The sequence below is a fragment of the Serinus canaria genome, chromosome 2, assembly GCF_022539315.1.
Source record: "Serinus canaria isolate serCan28SL12 chromosome 2, serCan2020, whole genome shotgun sequence".
Lineage (NCBI taxonomy): Eukaryota > Metazoa > Chordata > Aves > Passeriformes > Fringillidae > Serinus > Serinus canaria.
This window is the reverse complement of record NC_066315.1, coordinates 131,322,725-131,335,729: the sequence shown is the minus strand read 5'-3', so window position 1 is coordinate 131,335,729 and position 13,005 is coordinate 131,322,725. Positions and strand designations below refer to the sequence as shown.

Here is a 13,005-nt window from a genome sequence, read left to right as displayed (position 1 = left end):
AGAAGTACAAAGATGTTTAAGTTTATGAGGTTTTTTGCCCTTCAGGTCTGATGCAGAGATTGCGAAATAGGGGAGAGAGAGATCGGGAAAGGGAGCGAGAGAGAGAAATGCGGAGAAGTAGTGGCTTGCGAACTGGTTCTCGGAGAGATAGGGATAGGTAAGTGATAATCTTTGTCTTGATGAAGATATTTTGTCAAATAGAGTAATTGCCTTGGATATTGTCAGGAAAGATACTTTTACTTCCTCCAGCTAAAGGAGTCTCTTTCAGGAGTGATTTGCAGGGTAATTTCTTGAAATTCGGTCTCTAGTTTTAATTCTTTAAAGAATTATTATGCTTACTTTATCATTAATAGGTTATGTCTCTACCACAGGCCATCAGTTTCTTCTGCTAGAACAATATCAAAATAACAATAACAAAAACTTGTGTACTAGAATAAAATTGTGAGGTAGTTTAGAAACATCAGTGGCATTGGTGGCATGTCTGACTGCTGTATCCAAAACACAAGTAATACTAAAATCTCTGGTTTATTTTGATTCTCTCTGATTCATTCTCTCCAAGCAGCTATGAGCAACACTACTATTCCAGCAGTAAAGCTAATGCTAATATCAATCTGTGTGCAAATAATATTGTTCCCAGAGGTTTTTGAATTTTTCCTCTGAAATGAGTACAAACTGCTCTGATTATCTTAAGGGACTTCAGAAGACAACTGTCCATTGACACACGGCCTTTTAGACCAGCATCAGAAGGAAATCCCAGCGATGACCCTGACCCTCTCCCAGCACACAGACAAGCCCTTGGAGAGCGGCTCTACCCTCGAGTGCAAGCAATGCAACCAGTAAGACTTCCCTAATACACTTAATGATTGTTCTTGTCATCTTGTCATGTAAAAATTTACCTCCTTATCCATAACTGAAATAATTGAAAAATAATTGATAGTATTCAAACATGTAAGACTGATTTTATTTTTAATTTTGTTGAGATTTTGTTTCTCTAATTTGTTTTTTAGCTTAGGAGGTATTTCCTAATGCATTCTCTTTTAAAAATACCAAAACTTTCATAAGATTGTATTTGAAAATGAGAGAACTGGAGGAGAATAGTAAGACCTATCACTCCTCTATCCCCAGGCATTTGCAAGTAAAATCACGGGAATGTTGTTGGAATTGTCTCCTGCTCAGCTGCTTCTGTTACTAGCTAGTGAAGACTCCCTTAGAGCAAGAGTTGATGAAGCAATGGAACTCATTATTGCACATGGCAGGTAAAGTACCAAAAGTGAGAACTGATTTTGTAGCCAAAGCACTTGTCCTGTTTACCATTTAACTCCAATACATGCACCTTATTTCTTGATAGTCTAGATATTTTTCTTTGGACAAGTGACTTTTTAGCTTTGGTTTAATCTATGCTGACTGGTTTCAGAATATGACAGTTCCTTATTGAGAGCAGCCCTGCTGAGAAGGACTTGATGGCTGCTGGTGGATGAGAAACTGGACATGAGCAGGCCATGCAATGTGCCAGATGTGTTCTGGGTTGCATCACAAACAGCATGGCCAGCAGGTTGAGGGAGAGGATTCTGCCCCTCAGGCGAGACCCCACCTTCACTGCTGCATCCAGCTCAGGGGTCCCCAGCACAGGAAGGACATGGACCTGTTGGAGCAAGTCCTGAGGAGGTCACCAAGATGATCAGAAGAATGGAGTACCTGTCTTATGAAGAAAGGCTGAGAGAACTGGGGTTGTTTAGCATGGAAAAGAGACCTAATTGTGACCTTCCAGTCCCTGAAGGGACACAACAAAAAGATGGCGAGGGACTTTATACAAGAGCATGTAATGACAATTCAAGGGGAATAGCTTCAAACTGAAAGAGAACAGGTTTAGATTAGATAACAAGAAGAAATTCTTTATTTTGAGGATAGTAAAGCACTGCAACAGGTTACCCAGAGAAGCTTGTAGATCCCTGGAGGTGATCAAGGCCAGGCTGGGGCTCTGAGCAACTTGCTCCAGAGGAAAGTATCCCTGCCTACAGCAAGGGGGCTGGAACTAGATGATCTTCAAGGTCCCTTTCTAACCCAAACCATGATCTCATTCTGTGAGTCTGTGATGGTGAAATTAAATCTGCCTTTTTCTTCCCTTCTCAAGGGAGAACGGTGCTGACAGTATATTGGATCTTGGATTGCTAGACTCTTCAGATAAAGTTCAGGTAATGACCCGTTGCACAAAATTTATGTAAGATTCAGTTTTATCAGTTGATTTTAAAACTGGAAGCAGTTGGAAGGTTTATCATTCTGTTTAATAATTTTGTTTTGAAAGGATTAACAGTAATTAGTCAAAAGTATAAAATGTCATCATTAGGAAATATCACAGGAATTCTTAACCAATGGAACCTGAATCTTTGGGTCCTGTAGTAAATAGCTTGATGTGTGTCAGTAACTAGAATGAAGTGTGTTAATTGCTGTTTTGACTTTCAACCAGGAGAACAGAAAGCGCCATGGATCCAGCCGCAGTGTGGTGGATATGGAGTTAGACGATACAGACGATGGGGATGATAACGCACCGCTTTTCTACCAGCCTGGAAAACGAGGATTTTATACACCAAGACCTGGTAAAAACACAGAAGCAAGGCTGAATTGTTTCCGAAACATTGGCAGGTATTCTACCATTCACTTTCTAGTCTGAAAAAATGTAAAAGGCAATCGTACACAACACCTGGGAGAGTACCAATGATCCAAGCTGGAAAAAACTTTTTTTTTTAAAGTGGTCTCTATTTCTCACATTGAGCTTAAGTAGGGGGGAATTTGTGTATGTCAACTTAAGGTTTCTTTTCCTGTTAAATTTTAATTATTTATCTTTCTTTTTTTCAATTATGTATGCCCGTGATTTACATTTGTGACCTATACATTTGGAAAGCTGGCTCCAGCTTAATTCTTAGAATATTAGAACTCTTAAATATGAGTTTGCTGAAAGATCTCTAGTGTAATTTCTGCTGTACCAAAACCAACTCCAAACATATTTTTTCAGAATCCTAGGATTGTGCTTGTTGCAGAATGAATTATGTCCCATCACGTTAAATAGACATGTAATCAAAGTTCTACTTGGCAGAAAGGTAAGTTGAAGATACAAATTTTAATTTCCTGTAATTACGTAAAACCTCATCCATAAAACTGGGCTTTTCCCCCTAACCACCTATGTATTAACTAGCTGAGCAGATACTGGAACTGTATGGAAGTCTTTAATTTGAGGACTGCTAATTTTTTCGTTTTCCTAGATTTTGAACAGAGTAGATGTACTAGAAGTCAGGTATTTGACTAAGATGTAATGATTTGTAATAGGTTAGCCTTCAACTCTCTTCAGAAACTTCATACTGTCTGTGCTTTTTTCTTCCTGAGACTCAGAAATGATAGTGTTAGACAATACTTGTCAATAGCTTAGAGAAAAGCATTTTTCTGGATATTTGAGAGAGCTCATGGAATTATTCTGTAATTAAAATTTTGTCTCAGGGGTAGGTATAATTTAATTCAGAGCAATAATTACTTAAACTTTTGACCAAAACTGCTACCCTGGCTCAGTAAAAGCTAATCATGTACTGCACTTTTGATGCATTAGTCAATGGCATTGTAAGTTCTGTCTGATTCAGCAAACTTAAACCAAGGTTTGTTACTACTGATCTTTCCTTAAATTCACTTTTGATCACATAATCAGTTACCCAGCATAGTATAATCTTTAATGAAAAAGAGTTAATGGGAGAAATGGCCTTTAAATACCTCCTGGTGTCTTCCAAGAGTGATTGCTTTCTAAATATTCTCTTAAAGTTTTTCTTGTTGAATATGTATTCCGTCCGGTATTCCAATGTACCTTCTAAAGCAGACTGAAAATAGGAGTTTAACTGCATTTATTTCTGTGTGTTTGTATCTTTTGTTGCTAGTGCATAGATCTAGCACAGGTCACATAATTTTGAATATGTTCTTAAACACCTGTTATGTTTCAAACTTCTGTCCTTTTTTTATAGGTGAACTGGCACGACTTCGCTTTCTTCGATCCGGTTATGTATGAAAGCCTTCGGCAGCTGATCCTCGCGTCGCAGAGCACAGATGCTGATGCAGTGTTTGCAGCAATGGATTTAGCCTTTGCAATAGACCTGTGTAAGGAGGAGGGTGGAGGCCAGGTATGCATGGCTAAACCTATGGCTCTGTAGTTTCAGAGTTTGACAGCTTATGTAGAGTGTAGTGTGCATATAATCTAGGCTCTTCTCAGATGGCAGATAAAACATTTTATTCTTCTTGGATTCGGTGCAGTATTCTTAGATACTGAAGCCTGGATTTTCTTTTTTTTAAATGATCTAGAGCCTATCATAGACCCTGGTAACCCTAGTCAATCCTAGAGAATCTTTAAAACTAACTTGTAGTAGTGAATTTTACTTGGGTTTGGAGGTATATTGAGCAATAAATCGCTCTGCAGCATACTGTGGTGGTTGTAATAATCTCATTTCTTTTAAATCCCTTTTCTTCTTCCTCTTTTTAAATGTTTCTTACTTCTTTGCCATAGGTGGAACTTATTTCCAATGGTGTAAATATACCAGTCACTCCTCAGAATGTATATGAGTATGTCCGGAAATATGCAGAGCACCGAATGTTGGTAGTAGCAGAGCAGCCTCTACATGTAAGTCTTTAGTGGAGTTTTTTTAAAAAGAAAAAAAAAAATCTGTCATTTTTCCATCAGTTAATTATTCTTCTCATTGTGGTGTTGCTAATCAGATTTCTTTAAAGTCTTGACAGCTTGATTAAAAGTATTTAATTTTTTTTGTAATTGTATAGATGTTTATGCAGTACTATGAAGACTGAGTGAGTAATTTTTTTAATAGAATGAAAGATTATTTTATTGTGGGTCTCATTGGTTAAATACATATGCTTATTTCTTGACCTCAAATGGCAGAAATCCTCTTTGAATTTTTGCTTTGTATTTGGCAGCTACTTTGTTCTTAGGAATTTATTACCTTTGATTTGTTTGCATCCTTGTTCTAAGGAAAAATCATTTATAAAACCACTTATACTAGCCTGGCAAGAAATGTAGAAATTGACTAGAAAAACATATTTTAAATTATTGACTTTTTAAAGCCCTTGTCAAATAACACAGAATAATACATTTTTGTAGACAGTTAATGAAGATTAGTTTGTCATGGTGCTACATCTAAATTTTGTTGCTTGTGCTCATTGTGGTTTCCTGCTGCACATGTGAGATAGGGGAGCAGGCCAGATTACCTCTGTGCAGCTGAGGTCCAAATTCTCACAGAAAAAACATGTTCCTGGAATTAAGATAGTTGATCTCCATGTCTGCATATGTTACTAGTTTGGCTTTTGTTTATTTTAAGAATTGAAAACCCTTACACTTGTATTCATTTTGAAATTTTCTAGAGCAAATTGATTCATAGTATTCCATTTTGAATATGGAATTTCCTATCTTTTTAGGATATTACTTATATAGGATATATGTGTGTCTGTGTGTATAATATTTTTGAAGCAGAGTTGGCATGTGTCTGAGGAAGCAAAGTAAAAGGAACATGCAAGATGTGGGGTTTTTTGGTGGGTTTTTTTTTTTTTTGGTTTTTTTTTTTTTTTTTAATTTTTAATTTTATTTTTTAATTCTCATCAAATTTAGCACAGCTTAGCAAAATACCTGAACATTTTAGCATTAAAAGAGTTCATATGCTTCTGCTCCTGGTGAAATACTAGCTCAAACCAGTACTGCTTTCTTTTGCTCTAGTAGGTAGGGTTTAAAAATTGATGCAGTTCTTTGTTTCAGAAGATTTGCATCTCAGATGATAAAGCTATAAAAGAAAAGAACAGCTCAGAGAATAATGAATCTTGAGTTAAAGGGAATTTCACATGAAACTGTTGAGTCATATGTTTACAGTCAGTCTTAAAAGTTACAGGGTTACAATGTGCATTTTGTGGTTTTCACTTAAGGCAATGAGGAAGGGGCTCCTGGATGTACTTCCAAAGAACTCATTAGAAGATTTGACAGCAGAAGATTTCAGACTTTTGGTAAATGGCTGTGGTGAAGTAAATGTGCAAATGCTAATCAGCTTTACCTCTTTCAATGATGAATCAGGTATGAAATAACTTAGTCATCAATAGAGTTGCAGGTATAACTTAACACTGTTTTTTCTGTGTGGAGTAGTTAGTAGCATTAAACTTGAACTAGTAAGTCTGCCAGTGAAAGCTGTAATAAAATTATTACTTGGGATATTTTTTTACATTCCTTAGAAAATATTTACCTTCAGTTAAGTGAGGGTGGAGAAAGCATGTTTTCCAACTTGACTGTCACTGGATGTTAGATACATGGATTGTATTACTGGTAGTATATCTTTCTTGTGAAAATTCTCTAGAACTATAAATGTGAGGGATGCAAGTTTCATACTTCTTACATAATTTTTAAACTGCATTTAGTTGCAGTTGGGCTTTTTGGTAAGGAGGGAGGAATGGGAGTGGTACTGAGTTATGCCAGTGTTGGCCTTGCATTCAAAGCTATTAATTTTGAAATTACTGGTCTCCAGTATCAGGACTTTATGAATGCAATTGTAGCTGAGATCCAACTTGCAGCACACATAAAACACATCACTTAATGTTACTGTCCAGTGTAGCAGCTGAATTGTGCACCTTGTTATTTCACACAGGAGAAAATGCTGAGAAGCTTTTACAATTCAAGCGTTGGTTTTGGTCCATAGTTGAGAAGATGAGTATGACGGAAAGACAAGATCTGGTAAGTTGTCCATTCCCGCTGGAAACATGCAGGGAGAATTGGAATAAGTGGCATCAATACTGTTCTTAACTGTGTCTACCTGCAGAGACTTTGTGAAGAGTTAAGGTAGCAGAGCAGGGTCGTAGGGTTGGGTAAGACTTGGTTCTGGAAACAACAGGTGTGAATCCCAGGCCTTGTTTTAACTGAAAGTAAGCGTGGTGTGTTCTTCTCCTGTTCTTCTCCCTTCATAGGTCTCTTACAGAAGCACAGTTTCACTCTGCACAGTTGCTCTTAAGATGAGTAACTGGTTATTCAACTGTGTTGTGGGCTGGTTCTCTTCATGCATCATCTACTCACCTGACTTCTGTGTATCCTGAGGGCAACGTGTGTCCTTTCTGTAAGATGTCAGTAATGATACCATGTCCTTCTCAAGGCCCTTTAGGAGTGAAAAGCTGATGAGAAGCATGAAAGAATAAGAAACTGTTCAGGGGATTTAATTTTTAAAAACTTGCCCGTAAATTTTATTCATTGTACGCCTCTTAAAACAGTTTGTTTTTAACTTCCTACTCTGTAAGGTACTATCTCTCCCTTACAGTCTACTAAAAGGAAACAAAGAGTACTCTGAAAAGTTCAAACCTTAGAGCACATTTTTCAAGGAGTGTCTATGCTTACCACCTTGGTGGTGACTCAGTATTTCACACATGAGATAATAAACCAAGTGCTCTCTGTTGCTCCCTTTTGTTTGTACCAGTACTACATCCTATAGTCTCTGACTGGTTTGTGAGAAATTCCTGATTCAATTTGTATTGATGGGCAGTCACCACCTTCCCAGATGGGTTTCTGGACATGCGGTTTACTGAGGATTTGTTGATACAGGATAATTTTGAGTGCTGCTTTTATCAGTTTTATGAATGAGCAGCTGATGAAGGGAAGTGAAGGAGCTACTACAAAAGAAAGTAGAATGACTGTGGAGTTTAGTTTGGCATATTGAAGAGAACATAGTATGATCAATCTTGCTGTAACTGTGCAGTTCTTTTTTAACCTATGCTTACACAATTTGTAAGCAGTATGAATCCTTATTTTAATCACTGTCTTCTTTTTTCAGGTTTACTTTTGGACCTCAAGTCCATCATTGCCTGCCAGTGAGGAGGGGTTCCAGCCTATGCCATCCATCACAATAAGGCCACCAGATGACCAACATCTTCCAACAGCAAACACTTGCATTTCTCGCCTTTATGTCCCACTCTATTCCTCTAAGCAGATTTTGAAACAAAAATTGTTACTCGCCATTAAGACCAAGAATTTTGGTTTTGTGTAGAGTATAAAAAGTGTGTATTGCTGTGTAATATTACTAGCTAAGTTTTGTAGATTTTTCCATTTGTCTATAAAAGTTTATGAAAGTTAATGCTGTCATACCCCTGGTGGTACTTCAAAGATTTAAATGCAAACATTCCTGTACTAAATTTGTAACATAAAGGCCTAAGGAGCACTAGCAATATGTGATTGCAACAGTTTGCTAGTCAATAACTCCTTTGCCTAACCCCAGCCAAAGATGACAGCAGAACAATATAATTTACACTGTGATTTATCTTTTTGCTGAGGGAAAATATGTAAAATGTTCTGAAAATTCACTGCTGCCTTTGTGGAAAGTGTTTCAGCAAAGGTTCTTGTATAGAGGGAGTAGGGAATTTCAAAATAAAAAATTAAGTATGTTCTGTGTTTTTAACTTTTTTTTATGGTGTTTAATTTGTGGTTGGCTGCAGTTGTGTATCATGTATATTGAACTTGTAAAAAGTTCCTGACAGCTCAGATCCCGGAGTTGGGATTGTTCACTTATGAAACCACTTTCATTGCAATTTTTGTTTATTGCATTGAACTCTGGCACATCAGATACCATCACTAATATTTTGCATGTAATCTGTACCTTTAGTGGTTTTTTTTTCCCTGTACATATTTGATGAGGCCAATGCACAGTATTTCATAGTTCACAATCAACATTTTTGTATCCTTGTTACAGTGAACAGACAGTCAGGAGATTGTTCCACTACCAGTTCTAACCTAACACTTGTACTACATTATCTAACTATGTAAACTCAGCCTGGGCACTTTCTGGTAACTGTAAAATGTTTATAAGATCATGATTATTGAAGATACATTTTTTGGAAAACTTTAATGTTCGTGAGCTGCTTAACTTCTTTTGTATCTAGCCTTTTTTTAAGTATCTTGTTACAGTTTTTTAATAAAGAAATTACAGACAAAATACCAAGTCATACTGAAGAAACAATAGTTTTTATTTATTAAGCCATTTATACTTTAGGTAACAGCATACACTAAACATAGTTGGTCATTAAAAATCTGAATTTTGTAGCTGAAAAATTGACATGCAGAAGACATTTAGCCCACATTTTACAGTTAGCAGAGAATCCTGAAAGAAATGGGCCAGGCAACCTCTCCTTTTAACAGAATTGGTTTGAAGGAAAAGTGGCTTGTTCTGAAAAATCTCAAGGCAATTAGGTTAGAATAAAATTCTCCAACTTCATTGTAGTGAGTTTTACTGTATGTTCACTTTTGAAGTGCTTGGTTAGTTTTGGGGAGGGCAGTCTTTGACCATGATCTAGGATTTCTTTTCCCTAAGGCTTGAGAGATTTTTGAGTTAGAAATTGATTGATGAAGAAAAGAGCTACTTTTTCTGTGTCAAAATAAATTTACAAAAGCTTAGCAGACTGAAATATTGAGGGATGAGAACTTTTATGGTGGTGATGTTCTTCTTGCTTCTCCAACCCAATTAGTCCACATTAATGATTTTTTTTTTCCTCCCTTTTGTTGGGAAGAGCTGAAGTAATGTTCCATCCAAATCCTAGTAGAAGTCACCTTTGCCAGAGCTCCTCTGGGTTTTCCTTTCTGTCAGCTAGTTGTTGGATGATCAAAAGTAACCTACATCTGATTTTTAAAAAAGCCTCTTCATTTATTTAGTTGCTAAAGGTATGGAGTACAGTTGATACCACAAATTCTGATCACCAGTTGCCAAATTGATGCTGAAAATCCTCTTTTCTAATTAAGGCTGATTGTTTCAGGCTAGTGTAGTTAAACTGCAGATAAAGAAATAGATTTAAAATTATTTCTGCAGGTTACTAATACTTCCTCTAAATCGATCGTCCTAGAAAAGGATAGTTTCAATGTATGATGATTGGAGCTAGATTTCCTGTTGTGACCTCCAGTGTATCTTAAGTTCAAAGCTGATTTTACTATGCTAAAAAGAAAAAGCAGTACAGCCTCACAAATCTAGCTAGAGGCATTTTAGTATAGAGAAAATTTATGCTGGTATGGCTGTTCTCTTGTACTAAGGAGGGTAAGTTACTAAGGTACAAAGCAACATCTACCTTATGCCTGGCTATCAAACTGCTGTGATTATTTCCACTACCAAAACTGCCTCTGACTGAAATGTGCAAAGTTAGTAGAAAGCAACAAAAGAAACTGTTTAGAATAGGAATCAAAACTCCAGTCTGTAAAATAAAGCTCCCTCCCTCACAAAGCTTTGTGAGGCTTGATGTACTAAGAATTATCCAAGGCCCTTGGATGAAAGGCCATATATACATGTAAAGTACTGTGTATATATATATGTATTGTGTGTATATGTATATAAGTGTATGTGTATGTATAACATATAAATATATGTTATATGTATATATATTTCTGTATATAGATTAAGCATTTTTTAAGTCCTGTAATGTATAGCTAGACAAAAGTTATGCAGGTAGCACAGTAGCTCACCATATATACACACACAAGGCATTCTGGTAAGCAGAGAGGGAATTTAGAATGATATATGCTGTCGTCATTGACTTGAAATATGTATGTAGCTTTATAAATAGCTTTTTTTCCTCTGTATGGTATATTTAAACTATATCAAGATTTTAATAAGAAAAATGTTTATTAAAATCATACACCTCCTCTCCCTTTGACTTAAGCCCTTCTGTTAGTTCACTTAAAATGTGGTACAGAAACTACTTCAATTCTGTAATATTTACTCTTTTTTAATAGTCTAAATCCTTAGCTGTTCACCATTGCTGAAAGAGGAGATAAAGATAGATACTAATAAAATGTTATGACCAGCTACTAGAGTAGGTCCTAATCTGAATCTAGGGAAAACTTGATACATTAGTGCTAATTTCTGTGACTAATTCTTGGCTTTGGTTTCTTTTACTTAGCTAGCTGTATCCAACACAAGGTAAATCACTTGCTCCAGCTTTGATAATTTTCCAAGAATGAAAAATTGTCATCAAGTGATCTTTTCCACCTGTGTGGTTTGGAAGTGGTTTTTCTTTCCTGCAAGTGAGTAATTTGGTGTCTAGATAACAAGCAGTGATAAAGCTGGAAACTGGCAATCTTATGAATCCAAAACCATACCCTTGCACAGCAGCATTCAGGGAGAGAGGAAAATAAATTTTCCTCAACTCTTAAACAGGGTTTATCCTTGTATGCAATTGTGCAAACTATACAAACCTGCTGGTTTTCCGTTTACTTCAATGCATCTGAAGAGAAGTGTGTTGTGAGCAGGGCTGCACCTCTCCATGGTAGTTGGAGTGCAGGTGGGGGAAGTTCCCCAGCCACTACCAACCACCTCCTGTGTGGTTGCCTCTCAGAGAGAGCTGGAATTCAGCACAGCTCCTGGCCACCCTTAACACCACGTGTAAGACTGTTCACTAAGTTTGTGCTAACCTCCTCCTTTCTATGCTAACTGCTGTGCCTTAGCTTCCTCTTTATAGGGTCCCACAGCCTGTGGATCATGTGTCTGTGTGCATCTGTAAATACCATGCTCTTCGCTTCACTTGGATTTTTCTGGCTTCCTCTCTGTAAGGCAAACTGTGGATACCTCATTTAGTAGCTCTGATTCCCTTCTACCTTTTTTCTGAACTCTTTGTTTTTTAGTAACAGGTCTGCTAAAATCAAATAGAAAATTCTGCATGTCCAGATAAGCTGGATTTCAGCATGTGTGGCATTATCTTACTGTGAGGTAGAAGGTATATCCACACATTAAAATGTGTAGGTGAATGGGTCATGTGAAAGCTTCAGTGAGTGCCCGGAACTGACAGTGCTGGAAGTTTCCACATGATTGCCGTGGGGAGGACATGAACAGGCTTCACAACTGGAGTGTGGCCTCCATCAAAGTGCAGTCACTGCCCATCAGGACTTCTGGCCTTATCAGAAGCTCTGATGGATCCTTTGCTAGTTGGAAATTGCTTTTGTGGCTTTCATTTGCATCTGTTTCAGATTTGCTGAACTGAGAAGCATGGAGGGCTTTTATTTTTTATAAATTTTTAATGGATTTTTTTGTGAAGTTGTCTAAAAGGATAACTTCATGTCTTGCTTGAAACACAATCCTGTTAGAGAGTATTTTCCACAAACTACTTTTTTCCAATTATCACCACAAAGTTCTATTATAGTAATAGACTGTTTAGTATAACAAGAGGCAGTTGGTTGCTCCCAAGTGTTCCAGGACTTTTCCATAATGGTGAAACTTCAGTATCCCTTTGTCCAGTGGCAGTGGCAGCTAACCAAATGAGTATGCTTGAATACTGTAGTCATGTTGGAAAATAGATTGTTGCCACAACCTATGGTAAGGTTCCTCTGCAAGGAGACTGCAAGGAGACTTAAAGAAATTTTAGGCTTTAGACATACTGAAATTACTCACAAATTGATTTTCTGAGAGTGAACACTGCTAAGCTGAAAAGCAGATTTCACTTTATACATGAAAATTCTTTAATTTACCTGAAATGGCATTTTCATATACAAAATTAGAATTATAACCAATTTTAAAAGGCAGCTGAGTATTCCCCCCAAAAGTAACACTTTTTTGGGGGAGGGAAGAAAGAGGTAGGATGGTTGAAGCAGTGAAGACTACATTTGCCATAGCAGGACAGTTGTCACAGCAGTGAAGAATTAAGGGAGGAGTACAGCTTCTACCACCTGCCAGGGAGCTTGTTCTAAACAGGATGTTGTAGGTACAGCTGAGTAATCTGAAATCTTGCAAAATTGTGCATAAGGCTGTATTTTGTTTGTATGTGCTTGTCTGTATTTCAGTGCTGTGTACATGATTTAAGTTGTATAAAACAAAGCTAACAGAAGTTGGCAGATTTTGTGGAGGTGCAAGAACAGCCACGTGCTCTTTGGTTAATCCTTTCCAGTATTTTTCTTTTTTTGTGCATCTTTAGGCACCACGTAAGTAAAAGTAATGGCATCTCCAAATACTCAAACAATTTTCTATTGCTAATTAGATT

The 13,005-nt window shown here is 37.0% G+C and overlaps 1 protein-coding gene across 8 annotated transcripts in view; it reads left to right on the top strand.

Annotated features, from left to right (window-relative positions):
• The window catches only part of UBR5 (ubiquitin protein ligase E3 component n-recognin 5), an 85,782-nt gene extending 77,329 nt beyond the window's left edge, over nt 1–8,453 (top strand). For all 8 annotated transcript variants that reach the window (XM_050970403.1, XM_050970402.1, XM_050970399.1 and 5 more), the window contains 11 exons: nt 46–157; nt 692–836; nt 1,126–1,256; nt 2,132–2,192; nt 2,465–2,640; nt 3,011–3,095; nt 3,999–4,154; nt 4,535–4,648; nt 5,953–6,097; nt 6,663–6,748; nt 7,833–8,453. In XM_050970403.1, the coding sequence (XP_050826360.1) occupies nt 46–157; nt 692–836; nt 1,126–1,256; nt 2,132–2,192; nt 2,465–2,640; nt 3,011–3,095; nt 3,999–4,154; nt 4,535–4,648; nt 5,953–6,097; nt 6,663–6,748; nt 7,833–8,045 (1,424 nt within the window). In that variant the 3' untranslated portion in view covers nt 8,046–8,453. The remainder of the gene's footprint in view (nt 1–45; nt 158–691; nt 837–1,125; nt 1,257–2,131; nt 2,193–2,464; nt 2,641–3,010; nt 3,096–3,998; nt 4,155–4,534; nt 4,649–5,952; nt 6,098–6,662; nt 6,749–7,832) is intronic.
• Nucleotides 8,454–13,005: the final 4,552 nt, after the last annotated feature.